We start from the raw sequence: 18,524 nt of genomic DNA on the forward strand, positions 1-18,524 counted from the left end.
CTTCTGTTCTGCTATTTTGGGAAGTGGAGTAAAAAACTCATCTCAGATGACATGAAAAATAATGAAAGGATGCACCAGTGATTTTTTCAAAAAAAGGTCAAGATTAAGAAATGTATCTCAGAATAAGAAAAAATAATTGAAAAGAAAATGCCTGCTCTAAGTTTTGAATCGTTGAATTTCTGCATGTCAGCCAGACCTATGCCATGGAGAGACTATATGTATCAGTACCATAATCAGACATTATGGACCCAAATCTGAAAAAAAAATGCAAGAAAGGATTATTATTATTTTTTAAAGTTGGTTGTTCTATCTCCATGCATGTGTATTTTGATACTTTAATGCTGTATGTATAGATTTAGCTTAACTTTAGTTAAATATATGTTTAGGAGTATATACAATTGTCAATTATTTTCCAGGCATGAAACATTGGGAGGGCCCAAAAGTAAGGGATAAGAGATATGGTGGCTCAGTGGCTAAGACGCTGAGCTTGTCCATCAGAAAGGTCGGCAGTTTGGTGGTTTGAATCCCTAGCACCGCGTAACAAAGTGAACTCCCATTACTTGTCCCAGTTTCTGCCAACCTAGCAGTTTGAAAGCACATTAAAAATGCAAGTAGAAAAATAGGAACCATCTTTGGTGGGAAGGTAATAGCGTTCTGTGTGCCTTTGGCATTTAGTCACGCTGGCCACAAGACCACGGAAACATCTTCGGACATCACTGGTTCTTTGGCTTTGTAACGGAGATGAGCACTGCCCTCCTAGAGTCAGGAACAACTAGCACATATGTGCGAGGGGAACCTTTACCTTTAACCATAAAGGAATTGCTCAATAGAGAGCTTCTGTTCTGTATCTGGCAATCTTATTTGAAACTTTAATTGGCAGATCTTGACCGAAGTGACCCAGAGTTTAGACAGAATATTTTTTAAATGGCTTAAAATCTGGGTAGCACCAGCATGAAAGCTGAATGGTTTAACATAGCAGTCTGGTTTAATAGAAATGAGCATGGGTAGTGTTATTGAAGCCAGTGAGAATGACACTTAAGAGATAAAAAGAAATGGTAGACTCTAAATCTTTACAGTCACTGTCAGTTGGGTGGCCTTTTAAATATAAATGACAGATGGCAGAGAGATACCATGAATTACAGCTGAAATGAAGCATTGTGTCTGTGCTTATGTTTTTGCAGTCAGCTTTGGCTTTTCATTCTGATGTTGGTCCTGGATGGTTTTGCTCTTGCAATGACTGGTATCCCAATATACCCTGAAGCAATCAATAGTGCATAGTAAGTGATCTTCTCTTCATATTTATGTTATTCTTTATCCTCAAAGACTTAAATAATTAACCTCTCTCCTCCCCTCCCTCCTCCCTTTCCATTCAGTCATGCCTGGCTCTTGGGGACCACTTGGACTGGTCCTCGCGGTTTTCTTAGCAGGGTTTTTCAAAAGTGGTTTTCCGTTGTCTCCTTTCTAAGGCTAAGAGAAAGTGACTAGCCCAAGATCACCTAGCTGGCTTTGTGTCTCAGATTGGAACTAGAACTCCCAGTCTCCCAGTTTCGAGACTGATGCCTTAACAACTACATTAAATTGCTAGGATTGTTTTAAAGACAAAGATATTATGGTTTGGCTTCTGCCTCTGTTTAGAAAAGCCTTTTCTTCTCTCTCTCTCTCCCCCTGCCCTGGATATTGACCTGCCTTGCTTATCAAAGATACATCCATGGCTTCCATTTAACATACTAGTCAGAGGTGGTATTCAGCAGGTTCTGACCAGTTTTGGAGAACTGGTAGCAGAAATTTTGAGTAGTTCAGAGAACCAGTAAATACCACCTCTGATTGGCCCCATCCCCATCTATTCTCTGTCTCCCGAGTCCCAGCTGATCGAGAGGAAATGGGGATTTTGCACATCCACAGAACTGATAGTAAAAAAAATTGAATCCCACCACTGATACTAGCAGAAGACAACATCATTCTGCTCAGCAATAATATATGGAAATGTCTGCATACTATGGATGAAGAGGGAGTCAAGCTATTCTCCAAAGTACCTGAGGTAGGACAAAAAGCAATGGGTGGAAACTAATCAGGGAGAGAAGCAGCCTAGAATTTCCTGACAGTTAGAACATTTAATCAGTGGTACAAATTACCTCCAGATGTTGTGAATGCTCCACTGGAAGTTTTTAAGAGGAGATTGGACAACCATTTGTCTGAAATTTATAGGATTTCCTGCCTGAGCAGGGGGCTGGACTAGAAGACCTCCAAGGTCCCTTCCAACTCTGTTATTTTATTCTAAGCAAACAATGGCAGAGTTCAACGGGTGAACCAAATCATTGTAAATATTTTAAATGCTGAATATATTGTATTGAGGACAAAGACAACCCTTGATATTTTTATTTTCTACATATACTGACAAACTGTTCTGTTACAGATGTTTCTGCTTTGGGACTGTATAATTATTTTTGTGATGATTGCCCTCTAAAATGTTTTGAAGTTATAAAATAAAATATCATCCTTGGAAATAACTCTGGGTTTCTGGGTTTCCTTCCGCAGTGAGAATGGATTTGAGGAAGGATTAAGCTTATTAGGATTGGTGTCTGGACTCTTCGGTGCATTATGGGCACTTGGGTATGTAACCATTCATAAAAAAACCTATACAACTCATGATCAGAAATGCAACAGTTGACTAAACATTATGTAGACGTTTTTAACAGCATTATCAAATACAAAAGAAATTCTTAAGGGTTGGGGAGAAATACATAAAAGCCAATAACCCTTCAGGAAATAGGACAGTAGCATCTGTGGAGGAGAGCCATCAGTGGTGATGGTGGGGATTTTCACACTGATAAATGTAGCACCCCAAATCAAGCCCTACCCATAATCTGTCTGCACCATGATAGTGCTACTATCATTGCATCAACAGGATGCTATATTGGTGCTTCATGAGAAATATAATGTGTAGTCGGCCTTCATCTATTAAAACATGATACCTGAGATTTACAAAATGGCACAGAAAATTATTAATGCGTCAAGTGATGACGCTCCTTTTGTTGGCTACTAGCCTGTGATGTTTGCTCAGGCACATTGTATGCAATCTTTGGCATAACAATCGGAGATATTAACAAGAGACGACTCAGAAACATTGCACCTTACAATTTCACAACATATGATCTCTCCCAATATCTATATCCTCCATAAGTGTTGAGTGACTCATGCAGGACCCTGCCAGAAGTATAGAAGGTTGAACTGCACAAAGACATCAAAGCACTATACAGAGAAATTCTGGTTCTAAGGGGCAGCTGATTGTCTCACATCTATAAATCACAATTATGGTTTTTGGGATCTCATTGTATTACTAAGCAGGCCCTACTTTTTGCACTGAAAGCTGGTTATAGGCATAGCTAAAGAACAGATATCAATCACAGTGTTTCCTTCGGAAACTAGTATTTTCTTTTTTTAATTAGTTTTTATTAAACATATTTCAACTTTTACACCACATTTCCACTCTTAACAGCGTTCCAGTATCAAACTCTATGTTCGATTATGTACATATATGATTATACAATATATAGAATAGTGAATGTATATAATTGGAAAGAAAGAAAATTGAAATAGCCACAATGTAAATATGAGCGATATCGATACTGGAAGCCAGTATTTTCTATGTGATGGGAAGAAAAGCAATACAAATTGAAAGCTTTCTGATTATTGATTTGGGATTTGTTGTTCTAATGCAACAAATAAAACTAGCTGTTTCCACTTATGCAGCTTTAATAGCTGCAGTTATTAAGATAGATAATTGAATGTGGTTTTGATTCACAACGGGAACAGAAGACAAGGATTAAATTATGTGAATAGATAAAGAAGGCTTTTTAAAAAATGTTTACAAAGTCATATGTACTGAACATATTTTGCAGCTGCCAAAACTTTATTCCTTCGAGAAACAGACATCAAGATTGATTTTTTTCAGTCATGAGCACATCCCAAATCTTGTATTTCTTAATTGCCTGGAAAGTTTGAGATTTATTTGTTTATTTGGTTTTTACTCCACCTTTATTATTTTATAAGTAACTCAGGCAGCAAACATCTGTAATACTTTTTCATCATCTTATTTGTGAGGTGCGTTGGACTGTGAGAAAGGAAAACTTCTGGTAGGCCTATTTTTTGCCCTCCTCAGGCTCTGGAGGCTTTCCTCCCCCCTCCAGAGACGCCCCCCCTCCCCCCGGGAGCCAGAAACAGATCGTTTCCGAACTTCCAGTAGGCTTGTTGGACCCATTTTTCACCCTCCTCAGATTTTCCTGAAGCCTGGGAAGGGCAAAAATAGCCTCCCCTGGCCCTCCGTAAGGCTGAAAATCAGCTGGACAGCGTGTGCATGTGCGCTGTAGTTGACGACTCGCATGCCGGCAGATATGGCTTTGTCTGCCACCTGTGGCACACATGCCATAGGTTCGCCATCATGGTCCTACAGGATTTCCCATTATGGTTAATTGTTGCTGAAGTTCAAAGAGTTCTAGTAAATATTGTACTTTATGCTTCATTCATTTCTAATCAGTGTATTAAAGAATCTATGTCCGGCAATGGTTACTGAGAAAGAACCAAAGATAAGAAGGAAGGAAAGAAGAAGGGTGCCAATAGAGAACCACAGATAGGATGTTAAAGGTGCATTTGGATATACAGTTTATAAAACTAGCACATGCTACTGAATCATGGTTTATCAATCAGAAACAATTTGCTGAGAAATACATACTTGTTTTTCTACCACATGGAGAAGCTTCAGGAATCAGGGGGGAAAGAAAATCAGAGGAAAAGGTTTAGAGCAGGGGTGTTAAACTCAATTTCATTGAGGGCCGCATCAGGGCTGTGTTTGACTTCAGGGAGCTGGAGTGGGCATGGCCAACTCGGTATTACTCATGTCGGGGGCACCTACGGTCTGCGTCTCTCCCGAACTCTGTTTTTGCTGGCAGAAACACCGCAGACCAGTCCTTCACTGTTTCCAGGGTGGTCCCATGGGCCCGATCTGGCCCCTGGGCCTTGAGTTTGACTGCCCTGGTTTAGAATTACATGTATATAAAGTTGGAAAATTTGGTCTGTTGTTTCCAATAAATCAGAGTCTGAAACCATAGTTCGGAGTTGTCTATTTCTGCTTTATTGGAAAACAACACACCTGTAATGTGTATCAATAATAATTAAGAGTTTTCTTCCTGAAGAGTTCTTGAAGCTATTCCTACTGATAGGAAAAGTCAAGTAGGATCAGGTGGATCAAGCACACCTAAACTGCTTATTTGTGAAATGGGGCAAAATTCTCCACTGCAACAAGTGGTAAGTCAGGAATCCAGATTATTAAGAAGCTGTCGCCTGTGAAGTCACACATCTCACGCATCCTTTCCTGATTGATGCCACACCCCCATGTGCCCTCCCTGAGTCCCATGCTGTACCCCATACTATCGTAACCTGCACAGTACCTCTTCCACATCTTGCACATTTCTATGAAACCGCTGCACACCTTCGCCAACCCATGTCATTCATTCATGCTGGGGATGATGCATGACATTGCATTACAATGTGCAAGAGGGCCACATGGGTCAGGAGGGTGTAATGGGTGTGAGTGGGTGGTGGAAGAATCCCCATGAGGGTCGGGAGACAGCATGAGCCTCAGTGGCAACTGCCAGCAGTTCGATCCTGACCAGCTCAAGGTTGACTCAACTTTCCATCCTTCCAAGGCTGGTAAAATGATGGCGCAGATTGTTGGGGGAAATAGGACTGACTTGGTAAACCACTGCGAATCAGTATATAAGTCTAAGTGCTATTTCTATGAGGGTGCAAGTGGGTGCGCAAGAGACACCCAGTGGAGGGGGGCGGGGTGTGACACAAGCGGTGGAGTACAGGTTGAGGAGTATGCAAGTGTGTGTGTAAAGTTATGAAGAAGGTGCAGTGAATGTGTGAGTGGGGTGAGTTAAGTAAAGAAATATATTTATGAAATGATAGTCCAACAGATATGGGTTGCCTAGTCTTTATGCATAGATATGGAAGAAAGTACTTTTTGATATATTTCTCTAGGATAACAGCATGTGGCGTGACAGTTGCTTTGGTGGGGCGGGGTGGTAAAATTTGGCTTCAGGAAGTGTCTCTTAACGCCAATTATATGCGCTTATTTTTGATTTTGAGCTTGATATATACAGTCTACTAAGTCAATTACAATATGTTCCGTTATTTTTCTTTAAAGAAAATGTTACTGTAATTTAAAACATTCAAACTATAAATTGAGTAAGGATTGTTTAGAAATAACTGGCAACTAATTCAGACTTGTAACATGTACAATAAAAAGTCTGTGGGGGCCTGACGTTTGGTACATCTTGTGTAGTTGTTTTGTACTTTGTAGTAGAACCTGGCCAGGAATGGTCTCTTGGGAATCCTAAGTAATCTACAAACACACCTACTATCTTTCTCAAGTAAGAGGCAGGGGATGGAATTCTCAAGGGAAACAAAATTAGGAATCTATTTCTGTGGTGAGGTGAACACAGCCCCCTAGAGTCAAGAACAATTAGCACATGTTCAAGGGGAACCTTTCCCTTATCAATAGAAGAGAATATTTGTAGCTCAGGGTTGAGCTGTGGAGTCCTTGGTGCTCTCTGAGCTTGGTGGTTTTCTTATAGACATTTCATTACCAGACTAGGTAATATCGGTAGTTCGGCGGTTCGAATCCCTAGCGCCCCATAATGGAGTGAGCTCCCGTTACTTGTTCCAGACGTGAACACCAAGACTCCACAGTGTGGTACTAGGGATTTGAATTGCTGATCGGCAAGCTCAGTATCTTAGCCCCTGAGCCACCATGCCCCTTATGATTTAGCATATAATAATGTATTCTTCGGACAACGCCTCAGGACCGTGTGGCCAGCTTCCTCCTCCGCCGCCGCTGCCATTCACTGCTGTCCCGGGCGTGGCTTCTCGGACAACGCCGCCTTCCTCCGCTACCGCCGCTGCTGTCCCTGGACGCGGCGCCTTCCTCTTCTCCGCCTCGGCTTCTTCGGACAACACCGCCATGAGGGCCTTTCTTTGCCCGCCGCTCCGGCTGCTGCAGCGGCGATGGCTAGCAATAAGACCAACGGGAGGAAACGGAAGGCGGAAAAGTAGGGCCAGTGCTTTGTGGCTTCGGCTCCGCGCTGCTGCTGGGCCACCTCGGGGAGGGCAGCGGGCCGGCTTTCAGGGAACGGGCCTTTGGGGAGGCCTCCGGGCTGGAGCTGCACGTGCGCAAGGAGTATCACGGTATTTATATTGAGTGTGGAAAGGGGGTATATAGGACCAACCAAGTATGCCAGGCCATGGGGAACCTTTGCCATACCAACTGCCTTACATGCTGCTCTGTGATACACGGCCCCTGCAGAGAGGACAAGGATGAGGAGGACGGGGAGCCTGCCCTCCCCAACTTCCCCCAGCTGCCCCAGCCGCCTCAGACTTCCTACACTACTTCCAGGCCCAGCAGGGGAGAAGAACAAGGAACCCCCCCTCCCAAACTACTACCGGCTCCAGCCGCCTCAGACTCATGCTGAGCGCCTTCTCTGCAGATTTAAGAACTGTATTTTTTTAGCTGGTTTGTTGAGTGTATGTGTGTATGAATGTGAGAGAGAATGTGCCCACTTTTAATTTAATTATTGTATTATTGTATTTTAATGACTATTGTGGGGTGTGTCTGAGGAGAGTGTTTGATTGGTGAGTATGATAGGACCGGGAGTGCGACCTGGAGCCCCCTCCACTGAGTACAGAAGCAGAAGTGGATGGGGGCCCAGACTTGCCTCCCGTCCTGGAATGAATGGTGCACATGGCCTTCCGGGAAGAATGGGGGCCATGAGGGAGGGGGGTCTACGGGGATGGGGGGAGGTTGGAGCATTTCGGTTACAACTAGGAGGGGCAGATATGACGGAAGCTGTAGGGCTAGCCATTACCGGGGAAGAAGGACTCGCTACATTACAGCGATTCCTTGTTCCAGCCCCTCAGGCTCAACTCAAGGACCTGGTGGCAGAGGAGATCAGGGCCCTGGTTTCAGGTTGTTGTTGCTAAATGGCAGGTCTGTTGTGAACAAGGCTCCCCTCATCCGGGATTTAATATTAGACGAGGAGGCAGACCTGGCATGTATAACCGAAACCTGGCTGGGCCGAGAGGGAGGAGTCCCCCTCTCAGAAATGTGCCCAGATGGGTTCCAGGTGCTCCACCATCCACGACACCAGAGAAGGGGTGGGGGAGTAGCAGTTATCGTCCGAAGGTCGCAGGATCCCTGCCCCAGAGATTGTGGGGTGTGAGTCTCTCCTCTTGAAGTTGGACCTAGGGGTTCAATTGGGCTTGCTCTTGATGTACCTATCTCCCAGCTGTGTCACGACAGCCCTGCCTGTGCTGCTAGAGCCAAGGTGGCGCAGTGGTTAAATGCAGCACTGCAGGCTACTGCTAGATCAGCAGGTCAGCGGTTCAAATCTCACCGGCTCAGGGTTGACTCAGCCTTCCATCCTTCCGAGGTGGGTAAAATGAGGACCCAGATTGTTGGGGGCAATATGCTGACTCTCTGTAAACCGCTTAGAGAGGCCTGAAAGGCCTATGAAGCGGTATATAAGTCTACTGCTATTGCTATTGCTAGAGGCAGTAGCCGGGTTGGCGGTGGAGTTCCCCAGACTAATGGTACTGGGGGACTTTAATCTGCCATCTCTTGGTGAACATTCAGATGGGGCACAGGAGTTCATGGCTTCCATGACAACCATGCATTTGACCCAGGTAGTTCAGGGTCCAACTCATAGAACAGGACACACGCTTGACCTAGTATTTCTCTCGGGGCAGTGGATACGTGATCTTGAGTTAAGGGGAATAGAGACCTTGCCCATTTCATGGTCAGATCACTCCTTGCTGAGGCTTGACTTGACTTTAGGACGCTACTCCCCCATTGCAGGGAGGTGGAGCCGATTAAATGGTTCCGCTCCAGGCGCCTGATGGACCCGGAGGGATTTCAGAGGGAGCTTAGAGAGATACCTGACTCCTTTGTCTGCCATCCGACCAAGTCTTTGGTCGCTGCCTGGAACGTTGCGGCGGCTGAGGCACTGGATCGGATTGCGCCTTTGAGGCCTCTCCGTGGCAGTGGATCCAGGAGGGCACCTTGGTTTACCGAGGAACTCCGGGAGATGAAGCGCCAAAAGAGATGCCTAGAGCGATGCTGGAGGGCTAGTAACTCTGAATCTGATTGATCACTATTAAGAGCCTTTATCAGGACTTACTTAGTGGCGATATGGGCAGCAAAATGTACACATTTTTCCGCTCTTATTGCATCCGCGGAATCTCACCCAGCCGCCCTGTTTAGGGTGACCTGCTCCCTCCTGAAAGGTGAGGAGGCGGGGGAACCCCTGCAGGAAAGAGCTGAGGAGTTCGTTCAGTTTCTGTCAGATAAAACCACTCAGATTCGGACAGACCTGGATTCCGTTAGGCAGTACCAGCCGAGATACCGAGGGTTAGTCTTAATCGGATTTCCTGGGATGAGTTTGAATTTGTCACCCCTGAAGAAGTGGACAAGGCCATGGGAGCGATGAATACCTCCACCTGTTTACTGGACCCGTGCCCCTCCTGGCTGGTTTCAACCAGCAGAAAGGTGACACGAGGCTGGCTCCAGGCGATTGCTAACGCATCTTTGCAGGAGGGATCTTTCCCGCAACCATTAAAGGAAGCAGTGGTGAGACCCCTCCTCAAGAAGCCTTCCCTGGACCCAGCTATTTTGAAAAACTATCGTCCTGTCTCTAACCTTCCTTTTTTGGGGAAGGTTGTTGAGAAGGTGGTGGCACTTCAACTCCGACGGACCTTGAATGAAACGGATTATCTAGACTCCTTTCAGTCTGGTTTCAGGCCTGGGTACAGCACGGAAACCTCTTTGATCGCCCTGACCGATGATCTCTGGCGGGCCAGGGATAGAGGACATTCCTCTATCCTGGTGCTTCTTGACCTCTCAGCAGCCTTCGATACCATCGACCATGGTATCATTCTGAGATGCCTGGGGGAAGTGGGAGTGAGAGGCACGGTTTTACGGTGGTTCTCCTCTTACCTCTCTGACAGGTCACAGTCGGTGTTGGTCGGGGGCAAAGGTCGACCCCTAGGCCCCTCAAATGTGGTGTGCCACAGGGTTCGGTCTTGTCCCCCCTCCTATTTAACATCTACACGAAGCCGCTGGGTGAGATCATGCGACAGCACGGGGTAAAGTACCTCGGTACACCCACGTTACACCTATCCTCCGCGAGCTGCACTGGTTACCGATCAGTCTCTGGATACGCTTCAAGGTGCTAGTCGTAACTTATAAAGCCCTTCATGGTATTGGATCTGGGTACTTGAGAGACCGCCTACTGCCAATTACCTCCCACAGACCCATTAGATCTCACAGGGTTGGCCTCCTCCGGGTGCCATCTACCAGCCAATGCCACCTGGCTATTACCCGGGGGAGGGCCTTCTCTGTGGCAGCTCTGGCCCTCTGGAATGAATTCCCCGCAGGGATTCGGACCCTCACCTCTCTCCAGGCCTTCCGAAAAGCCGTCAAAACCTGGCTTTGCCGACAGGCCTGGGGGTGATGAGTTCCCTCCCCTCTCGACATGTATGGTTGTGCGACTGTTGTTTACTTTTATTATTTGTATTTTGTTTTTAATGTTCCCCTTTTTTCCCCCTTGAATTGTTCGCCGCCCTGAGTCCTCCCGGAGAAGGGCGGCATACAAATAATAAAATTCTATTCTATTCTATTCTATCCGGACCATACCCACTCTCATGGCCTTCAGGAAAGCTGTAAAAACCTGGCTGTTCCAGCAGGCCTGGGGCTGTTGACCTCATTGTGGAGGTCCAGCCCCAATTAGAATGAATGCATGTGGTTTTGTGGTTTTTTTTCTTTTTTTCTCCTTTCTTTTTCTTCTTTTTTTTGTAAGCCGCCCGGAGTCCTTCGGGATTGGGCGGCATATACATTTTGATAATTAAATTAAATTAAATTAATCACTGCACCTAATGGAATTTGGATGAAGTTTGTCCTTAGCAACCTGCAGTCTCAAACTACTCAGGTAATCTTGGTTCAAAGAGCAAAACTGAAGCTATTCATTTAAAAGCTTATTTCTGGGGAAGGTTGAAAGGTCTAGGGTTCTGAAGATGACAGATAATGGCAGACTAGCTACCTGACAAAATGGATTTGGTTTACCTGTGGAATAGCCATACCTATGATTGTGAGTGTGGAATTCCCAAAAGGCAGTTTGTGTGGATGTTGATTACCTCGATCTGTTCTTCCCTGCTACGTATTTATTTCCTGATCTTACCTATTTCTAGATCTATGATAAATATGCTATGTATGGTTTTATTTGTTTGTTTGTTTGCAGGTCTTTTGTAGGTCCAACTTTAGGTGGCTTCTTAAATGAGAAACTGGGTTTCGAATGGTCTGCAGCTATACAAGGAGGATTCACATTGTTAAGTGTATGTATAATAACATGATTTATTCATTTTTTATTACATTTAAATATGAAATATCACAAGTATACTAACAATTGCTTTCTTTGAAGGGACTAGCAGCTGCAATTTATTATACCTATGAAGCCATGCAAAGGAAGAGGTACAGTGAAGTTTCATTCTTTTTCTTAAAATTTGATGAAAGGAGAATACTTTGTTACTGATTCTTATTTAGACAACAACAACAAAATAATGCCGATTTTTGTTAGCTCTTCTGTGTTTTTCCTGAATTAATTGGCTAACTTTTCCTTTTAACAGATATCAGCCGTTCAAATAGCATTGTGAACAACATGCCAAGTGGTCCCTTTATTTCAATGTTTGCTTTTAAATAACACATTAAATTAAACCCAACTAATCACAGAAAAATATCTGCATTGTTTAAATATTCACCTTGAGAATGTTTGCATATCATAATCCCAGTCGCACAGTTGCAAATAGCTGTTCCATATTCACTGCTGGTACCTACAAGCAAAAATGTAGCTATTTAACTATTAAGTAATGGCTTGTTTTAATTATATTTTAAGTCTCTCATTCCAAAAAAGTGTAAAACCAGATTTGAACTTAAATGGCCAAATATACAGTATCTATTTTTATTTGATTCATATAATGGTCACTGTTACATGATTCTAGGCAATTTAACAATAAAATGCACAAAATACATGAAATAAAAAATAAAAATGAAACAGCTAGCAGCCAGGCATCATCCAACCAATCATCTACGGAGCCAGGAGAAAGGCTATATCCCATGCCCAGAGGGGTCTAGTATAACTCGCCATGCCAACATGCCACAGCCAACTTGTTGTCCGACAACTTTCCACAGAGTTACACTAATATCGAAGAAATTTTAGAATAGAATCATTAAAGGAAGTATGCCAAAGGAGGGACAGAATGAAAATAAATAATAAAAGTTAATTTTTAAAAATGACTTTAAATACTTGTTGAATTGTCTACAGCGAGTTGTCCCACGGTGAGTTGGCCTTGGCGAGTTGTCCCATGGTGAGTTGGCCGTGATGAGTTAGCCAGAGAGAATTGGCAGTGGCAAGTTGTCTGTGGCGAGTTAACTGCACAAAGTGTCCCATTCCGTGCCCAGAGACCTAGGCATGGACTTTACAAAAAGCAGGGATGGTGGTCAATCTAATTTCAGGGGTGATGATATTCCAAAGGGTGGGGATCATGGCAGAAAAAGACTGTCCTTCTGGTCCGTGCTAGCTAACACTGCTAAGGATATGGTACTCAGAGCATGCCTCTCCTGCCAGATCTGATAAGATGATTAGATACCACTGGGGAGAGACATAAGTAATCCAGTCCCAAGCCATGAAAGGTTTTAAATGTGTCAGACAGCACTTTGAATTGTACCCAAATGCACACCAGAAGCCATTGCAGCTCCTGAAGCAATAGTCTTAGATGGGCTAATTAACTGGCACCAGTAACTGCCCAAGTCCCTTCTCTATGCACCAGTTGAAGTTTCCAAATACTCTTCAAGGACAGGCCCATATAAAACAATTTGCAATAGTCAATCTGGAGGTCACAAAGGCAGGAGTGACTGTGAACAGGGCCCCTCAGTCCATGAACCAGTGCAATTGACGCACAACCTGAAATTGTGCAAAGGCCTTTCCTAGCCACAGCTGTCACCTGCTCTTGGAGCAGAGCTGCAGATGCAGGAAGACCTCCAGATTGTGCCCAGGGTCTGTTTGAGGTACCACCTCATACAAAGCCAAATATGAAAGGGTCCTAAGGAGGAGGTCCAAAAACCCAGAGCCACTCAGTCTGGTTTGGGTTGTGCTGAAGCCTACTGTGCCCCATGTAGGCCCCATAACTTCCAGACACAGAGAGAACCTCTACAGGACACCCAGAATATAAAACTGAGTAATATCATCAGCATGTTAATGATATCTCACCTAATCTGTTAAATGACCTCACCCAGCGGCTTCAAATAGATATTAAACAGGAGTGTACTAAGCTCTGCGGCACCCCACGAAGTAGGGTCTGTGGGCTGGATCCCTTCTCCCCTATCAACACTAATTGAAACCAATCCCAGAGGAAGGAAGACATCATGTCTTCCGCCCTCAACTCCTGGAACCAGTCCAGAAGGATGCCGTTTGTTGGTATCGAAAGCCGCTGAGACGTTAAGAAGAGCAAGGATGGATGCACCACCCCTATCCCACTCCTGCCAGAGGTCTTCCAACAGACGCACCCACACCCATCCTGCTCCCTCCAGAGGTCATCTATCAGTGTGATCGATGCTATTTCAGTCCCATACCCAGGCCTGAATCCTGATTGAAAGGGATCCATATAAGCCACTCCTTCCAGAGTCCTGTGAAGCTGCCACGTAACACCTTCTTTACAGCAGTGCTCCTTTCTGGGTTTCCCACATAAATCAGACAAAAGAAAAAAATTGTAGCTACCTGTGAGTGGACTCTGTAAAGCAATGTCATTGTTTTTGCAGCCAGTTTCCACAGTATAATACAATTCATTTATTGGTTTACGCAAAATAAACATGCCCAATTATGAGAAAAGTGTGCATGTATTGCCTCTTTGTCTTTGTAGTGTCCAATATGCTGAGAACATTTTTTTTTCCTTTTCATTTTGCGTAGGTCCCATCCTGGAATCCATCTTGGTTCAGAGCAAGAAAGGACTCTTTTATTGAATGAATGAGATATTTTTCTCATTGCCAGTGAAATCTAACTTCATTTTGCATAATGTGCAAAAAGACCAAGGAAAAGTCATGAAATGTAGTTCTTTCAAAATCCCCCATCACAATCTTTGGATTATAAAAGCATTAGCCTCTCTAATTAGACAATAACATGCCATTTTATTATTAGAGAAGCCATTCCAGTTTTAGCCTTTTTTTTCATGTCTCTAGTGGTCTGAAAAAGTTGCACTGGAAAAGACTGTCCAAGAGATTTACAGGGTAAAAGTGTTTTGCACAAAAGGTGACTTTTATACTTTGATATAGGGATACGCAAAAAGAATGCAAACCAATAAAGTATTATTTCAAATGATCCTATTTTGGCTTGGTCAGTTCACTGGGTGTTGATATGGAACTGCATTCTGTACATGCATTTGTATCTTTCCTTTTTAAAGACACTCTCTGAAAGTCAATATCAAGACAGAAGAAACAGAAAGCGTACATCAGTGTCGGTTGCTAACCGGTTTGCTTGTGCTCACACGTGCGCAACACTTCTGTGCATGCGCAGAAGTGTCTGGGTGAGTGAGTGGAGCCTCTTGACCCCCACTACTGGTTCGGCTGAATTGGGCCAATCTGGAAGCAATCCACCTCTGCCGTACATACCAAAGCTCATAGAGTCAAATAACTCTATGGAAGCTTAGACTTCAAAAAGTGCAGCAAATGTTTGACATGAAGTGCATACTTAAATCACAGCCTTTGGCTTGCAAACGTCTACTACTTCTTTGTATCGGCAACATAGAGCATATTTTGCTCATTTGAAGAGGGGTGCAAATGCCCATTAGTCAGATGTATTTGCAGTACTGTAGGTGCTTGAAGCTCGTTCCTCCATCATTTTTATTTTCATTTTTATTATTTCTTTTTCTTTCGTTGTAAGCCGCCTGGAGTCCTCCGGGATTGGGCGACCTATAAATCGATTAAATAAATAAATAAATAAATAAATCCTTTCACAGTCAATGATTGGGGGTGAGGGGCATTATAGTGTTGAACTAATCTACTCCAGTATCCATTAACTGAAGGATGTTTGAGAAGATAAGCAGTAAAGGCAAGCTTTGTTTTAAAATGAAATGCTTGTGATTGTGTGTGTGTGTGTGAGAGAGAGAGAGAGAGAGATCTACTAGGCATCTTGTTGGTACTCTTAGTACTTATCATGCACCACTTAACTGGAAAATTAATTTCTCTAAGTGAGCAAGCAAGTTTCAGTTCAAGGGAAAGAAATGATATTCATTTTAAAGGGTTCTAACTTGAAAAAAAGGGTGCCATGGCTTAGCAGTTAAAAGCGCTGAGCTTGTCAGATGGAAAGCTGACAGCCCAGGTTTGAGACCCATGCAATGGGGTGAACTCCTGTTTCTTACCCCAGCTCCTGCAAACCTAGCAGTTCGAAAGCATGCAAATGCAAATAAATAAATTAGTACCACTTTGGTGGGAAGGTGATTGTGTTCCGTGCACTTTGGTGTATAGTCACGCTTGGCCAGATGACCACAGAAGGAAAAGAGGAAAAGATTTTTTTTGTCAATGGAATTAATGAGAAGAAATGGTGGTGGATAATATTTATTGCCCACATGAGTTACCCACATGGATTGTCCCCTGGCGAGTTGTTCCATGGTGTGTTGGTCACAGGAAGTTGTCCGAATTGGCTGCAGTAAGTTGTCCCATTCTGCAAAAACAAAGCTCTCAGACGTTAGTAGTTTCTTTAACAAATATTTTGCCCAGCCATGCTTTCATAGCCTCTATAATTAATATTCTGATATAAATAAGCCTTCCCTAGAATTGATTTAGAAATTTGTTTTCAGATCTATCCAGGAATCAAACTAGCAACCATTGGTGGGCTGCTGCCAGTTCGGACCGGTTCAGGCAAACTCATAGTTCCAACCAGTGGCTGGGCCCACCCAGCTGCCCTGGCACTATCACGTCCTATATAATAATCACTGGTTTTTCAATGCTGTGCGGCAGTGGTGGGTTGCAGGTGGTACGGGCGTACTAGTGTGTGGCGGGAACACTGGGTACTGTTCCAGTACGGTATTCCGGAGGGCCCACCTGCCCGCCCACCCTCCTTACCTGTATTTGAGCTCTTCAGCACTTCCGCACATGCGCGCGGAGCATACGATGCCTGCGCGACGATCCGCCGAGCAGCTGGAGTGCCGCAGAGGCATTGCAGGAGGTAAGCACACATGTGCGTGCTGTGCATGTGTGCGCGTGTGCTACATGCATTCATGTGGTGGATGCTGGACCGTGTTGCATCATACCAGTTGCAACGGGATACAAAACCCACCACTGCCGTGCGGGCTCACATTTTTGGTGGTGGGCGAACCGGTTGTTACCGTATGTGATGCCCAACTCTGCTACTAACTCAAGTTAGGACTTAATTCCTAGGAAATGAATTCAGTGTCTTTGATTGTCTAAGGCTCTAAGCTGTAAAGTGAAGTCTGGATTGTTGATGGGTGAATATTTTAAGCTATTTCAGTCAGAAATGATTTTTGGGATAGTTGAAATATTTTAATTCTGTAGCTGAGTTTGCCTTATTGTATATAATATGTAACATATAGGGAATTCTTTCTTACATTTAGTCAACCAAACTTTTTTCAATTTATAATGTTAATTTTGCTGTTGCTGTGTATTCCACAAGTTGGGTTTCCCAGTCTGGATATTGTCAGAAAAAAATCTATTCTCCAAAGTGGGGATACATTTTTCTCGTGGCTATAAGTGGTTATCTCCATAAACTGTGATATTCAAGTTTACATCTATTGAAGTATAGGTAAGAATAGCTAATATATAGATTAGGCAATACTACGAATTTTGCACTTTGTAAAATATTATTGTTGTATGCACTGTTCTGCTACTCAACTTTATATTGATACATCTTATTGTTGTATTTGCAAATATACTACGTATATTTGCAATCAACTTTTCATTAATAATACTATGAATTTTGCACTTTGTAAATATTATTATTGTATGCGCTGTTCTGCTACTGAACTTGATATTGATGCATCTTATTGTTGTATTTGCAAATATACTACGTATATTTGCAATCAACTTTTCATTAATAACAAGATAAAAAGTGGCCTAAATCAGGGGTTCCCAAACGTGGCTGGTTGAGAAATTCTGGAAGCTGAAGTTACACATCTTAAAGTTACCAAGATTGGAAACCCCTGGTGTAGAATGATACAAGTGTTTTATTGATTGATAATTGACCAACTGACCATAGCCATGAAGGCTCATGAAAGCTATATATTAAATTGAAGAATATTGAGGGGAGCCTCTCGGGGCTCCTCTTCAAGACCTTGTGCCATTTAATATTTTTACTAATAAACTGGATAAAAGGATTCAGGGGTTAATTATCAAATTTGCAAGACATAAAATTAGAAGAAGCTACAGCTTAAAAAAGAAAAGTTTAAAAGCATACAGCCAGGCAGAACAAGCAGGATGATAGTTAAGAGAGAAAAATGTCAAATCTACATCAGGGGGGAAAAAAAGATTAAAGGTTGGGTGGATTAGTAGAAATTATAAAAAAGATCTGGATGTCCTGGGTGCTAAAAAGACAAATACCATTTGAGTGTATTAACATGGTTATAAAGGCCAGATTGCATGTGGTAACTTCCACACTTCATCCTGACTTGTTCAGATAGCAATAGCAGTTAGACTTATATACCGCTTCATAGGGCTTTCAGCCTTCTCTAAGCGGTTTACAGAGTCAGCATATTGCCCCCAACAACAATCCGGGTCCTCATTTTACCCACCTCGGAAGGATGGAAGGCTGAGTCAACCCTGAGCCGATGAGATTTGAACAGCCGAACTGCAGAACTGCAGTCAGCTGAAGTAGCCTGCAGTGCTGCATTTAACCACTGCGCCACCTCGGTTCGGATCCCACTTGGAAAGCTCTGCCAATTTTGGACATTGCAGTCCAAAATCATACTGACAAACTACTCCAGGGAAGAGCTATTAAGATAACAAGTAGTGGTATTCAAAAAATTTTTTACTGCCAGTTCTGTGGGCGTGATATGGCTTGGTGGGTATGGTAGGAAAAGGATACTGCAACATTCCCATTCCCTCCCCACTCCTGGGGGAAGGATACTATAAAGGATGGAGTGAGCTCCCATCCTTCGCTCCAGCTCCTGGTGGGAACATGACACTGGGTATCCCCAACCTGGACTTTCCCCGGACAGCAGTGATGCCACTGGCTAATCCTTTCAATCCAGAAGCACTTCAATGCTTTTGACATGAGTGCGATGTGACCTACATTTATTGATGATTGGAAGTTTCTTATGGACTTTTTGCATAAAAATGAAAAAAAAGTGATTTATAGCTTTGATTATTAGGACAGATAGATTATAGAAAGAAGAAGAATATGTTGTAATTTTAA

The 18,524-nt window shown here is 43.5% G+C and overlaps 1 protein-coding gene across 3 annotated transcripts in view; it reads left to right on the forward strand.

Annotated features, from left to right (window-relative positions):
- LOC148045095 (MFS-type transporter SLC18B1-like) overlaps window positions 1–14,341 on the forward strand; it is a 36,445-nt gene extending 22,104 nt beyond the window's left edge. The window contains exons 10-14 of one of the 3 annotated variants that reach the window (XM_087718466.1): window positions 1,182–1,277; window positions 2,536–2,610; window positions 11,349–11,442; window positions 11,536–11,578; window positions 14,070–14,341. In XM_087718466.1, the coding sequence (XP_087574592.1) occupies window positions 1,182–1,277; window positions 2,536–2,610; window positions 11,349–11,442; window positions 11,536–11,578; window positions 14,070–14,122 (361 nt within the window). In that variant the 3' untranslated portion in view covers window positions 14,123–14,341. Of the gene's footprint in view, window positions 1–1,181; window positions 1,278–2,535; window positions 2,611–11,348; window positions 11,443–11,528; window positions 11,579–14,069 lie in introns of all 3 variants that reach the window. The other 2 variants (XM_087718465.1, XM_087718467.1) reach the window with 2 other exon arrangements.
- Window positions 14,342–18,524: the final 4,183 nt, after the last annotated feature.

Source organism: Thamnophis sirtalis, unplaced genomic scaffold, assembly GCF_051295495.1.
Source record: "Thamnophis sirtalis isolate CommonGarterSnake01/CBP01778 unplaced genomic scaffold, rThaSir2_p1.2 scaffold_6, whole genome shotgun sequence".
Classification (NCBI taxonomy): Eukaryota; Metazoa; Chordata; class Lepidosauria; order Squamata; family Natricidae; genus Thamnophis; species Thamnophis sirtalis.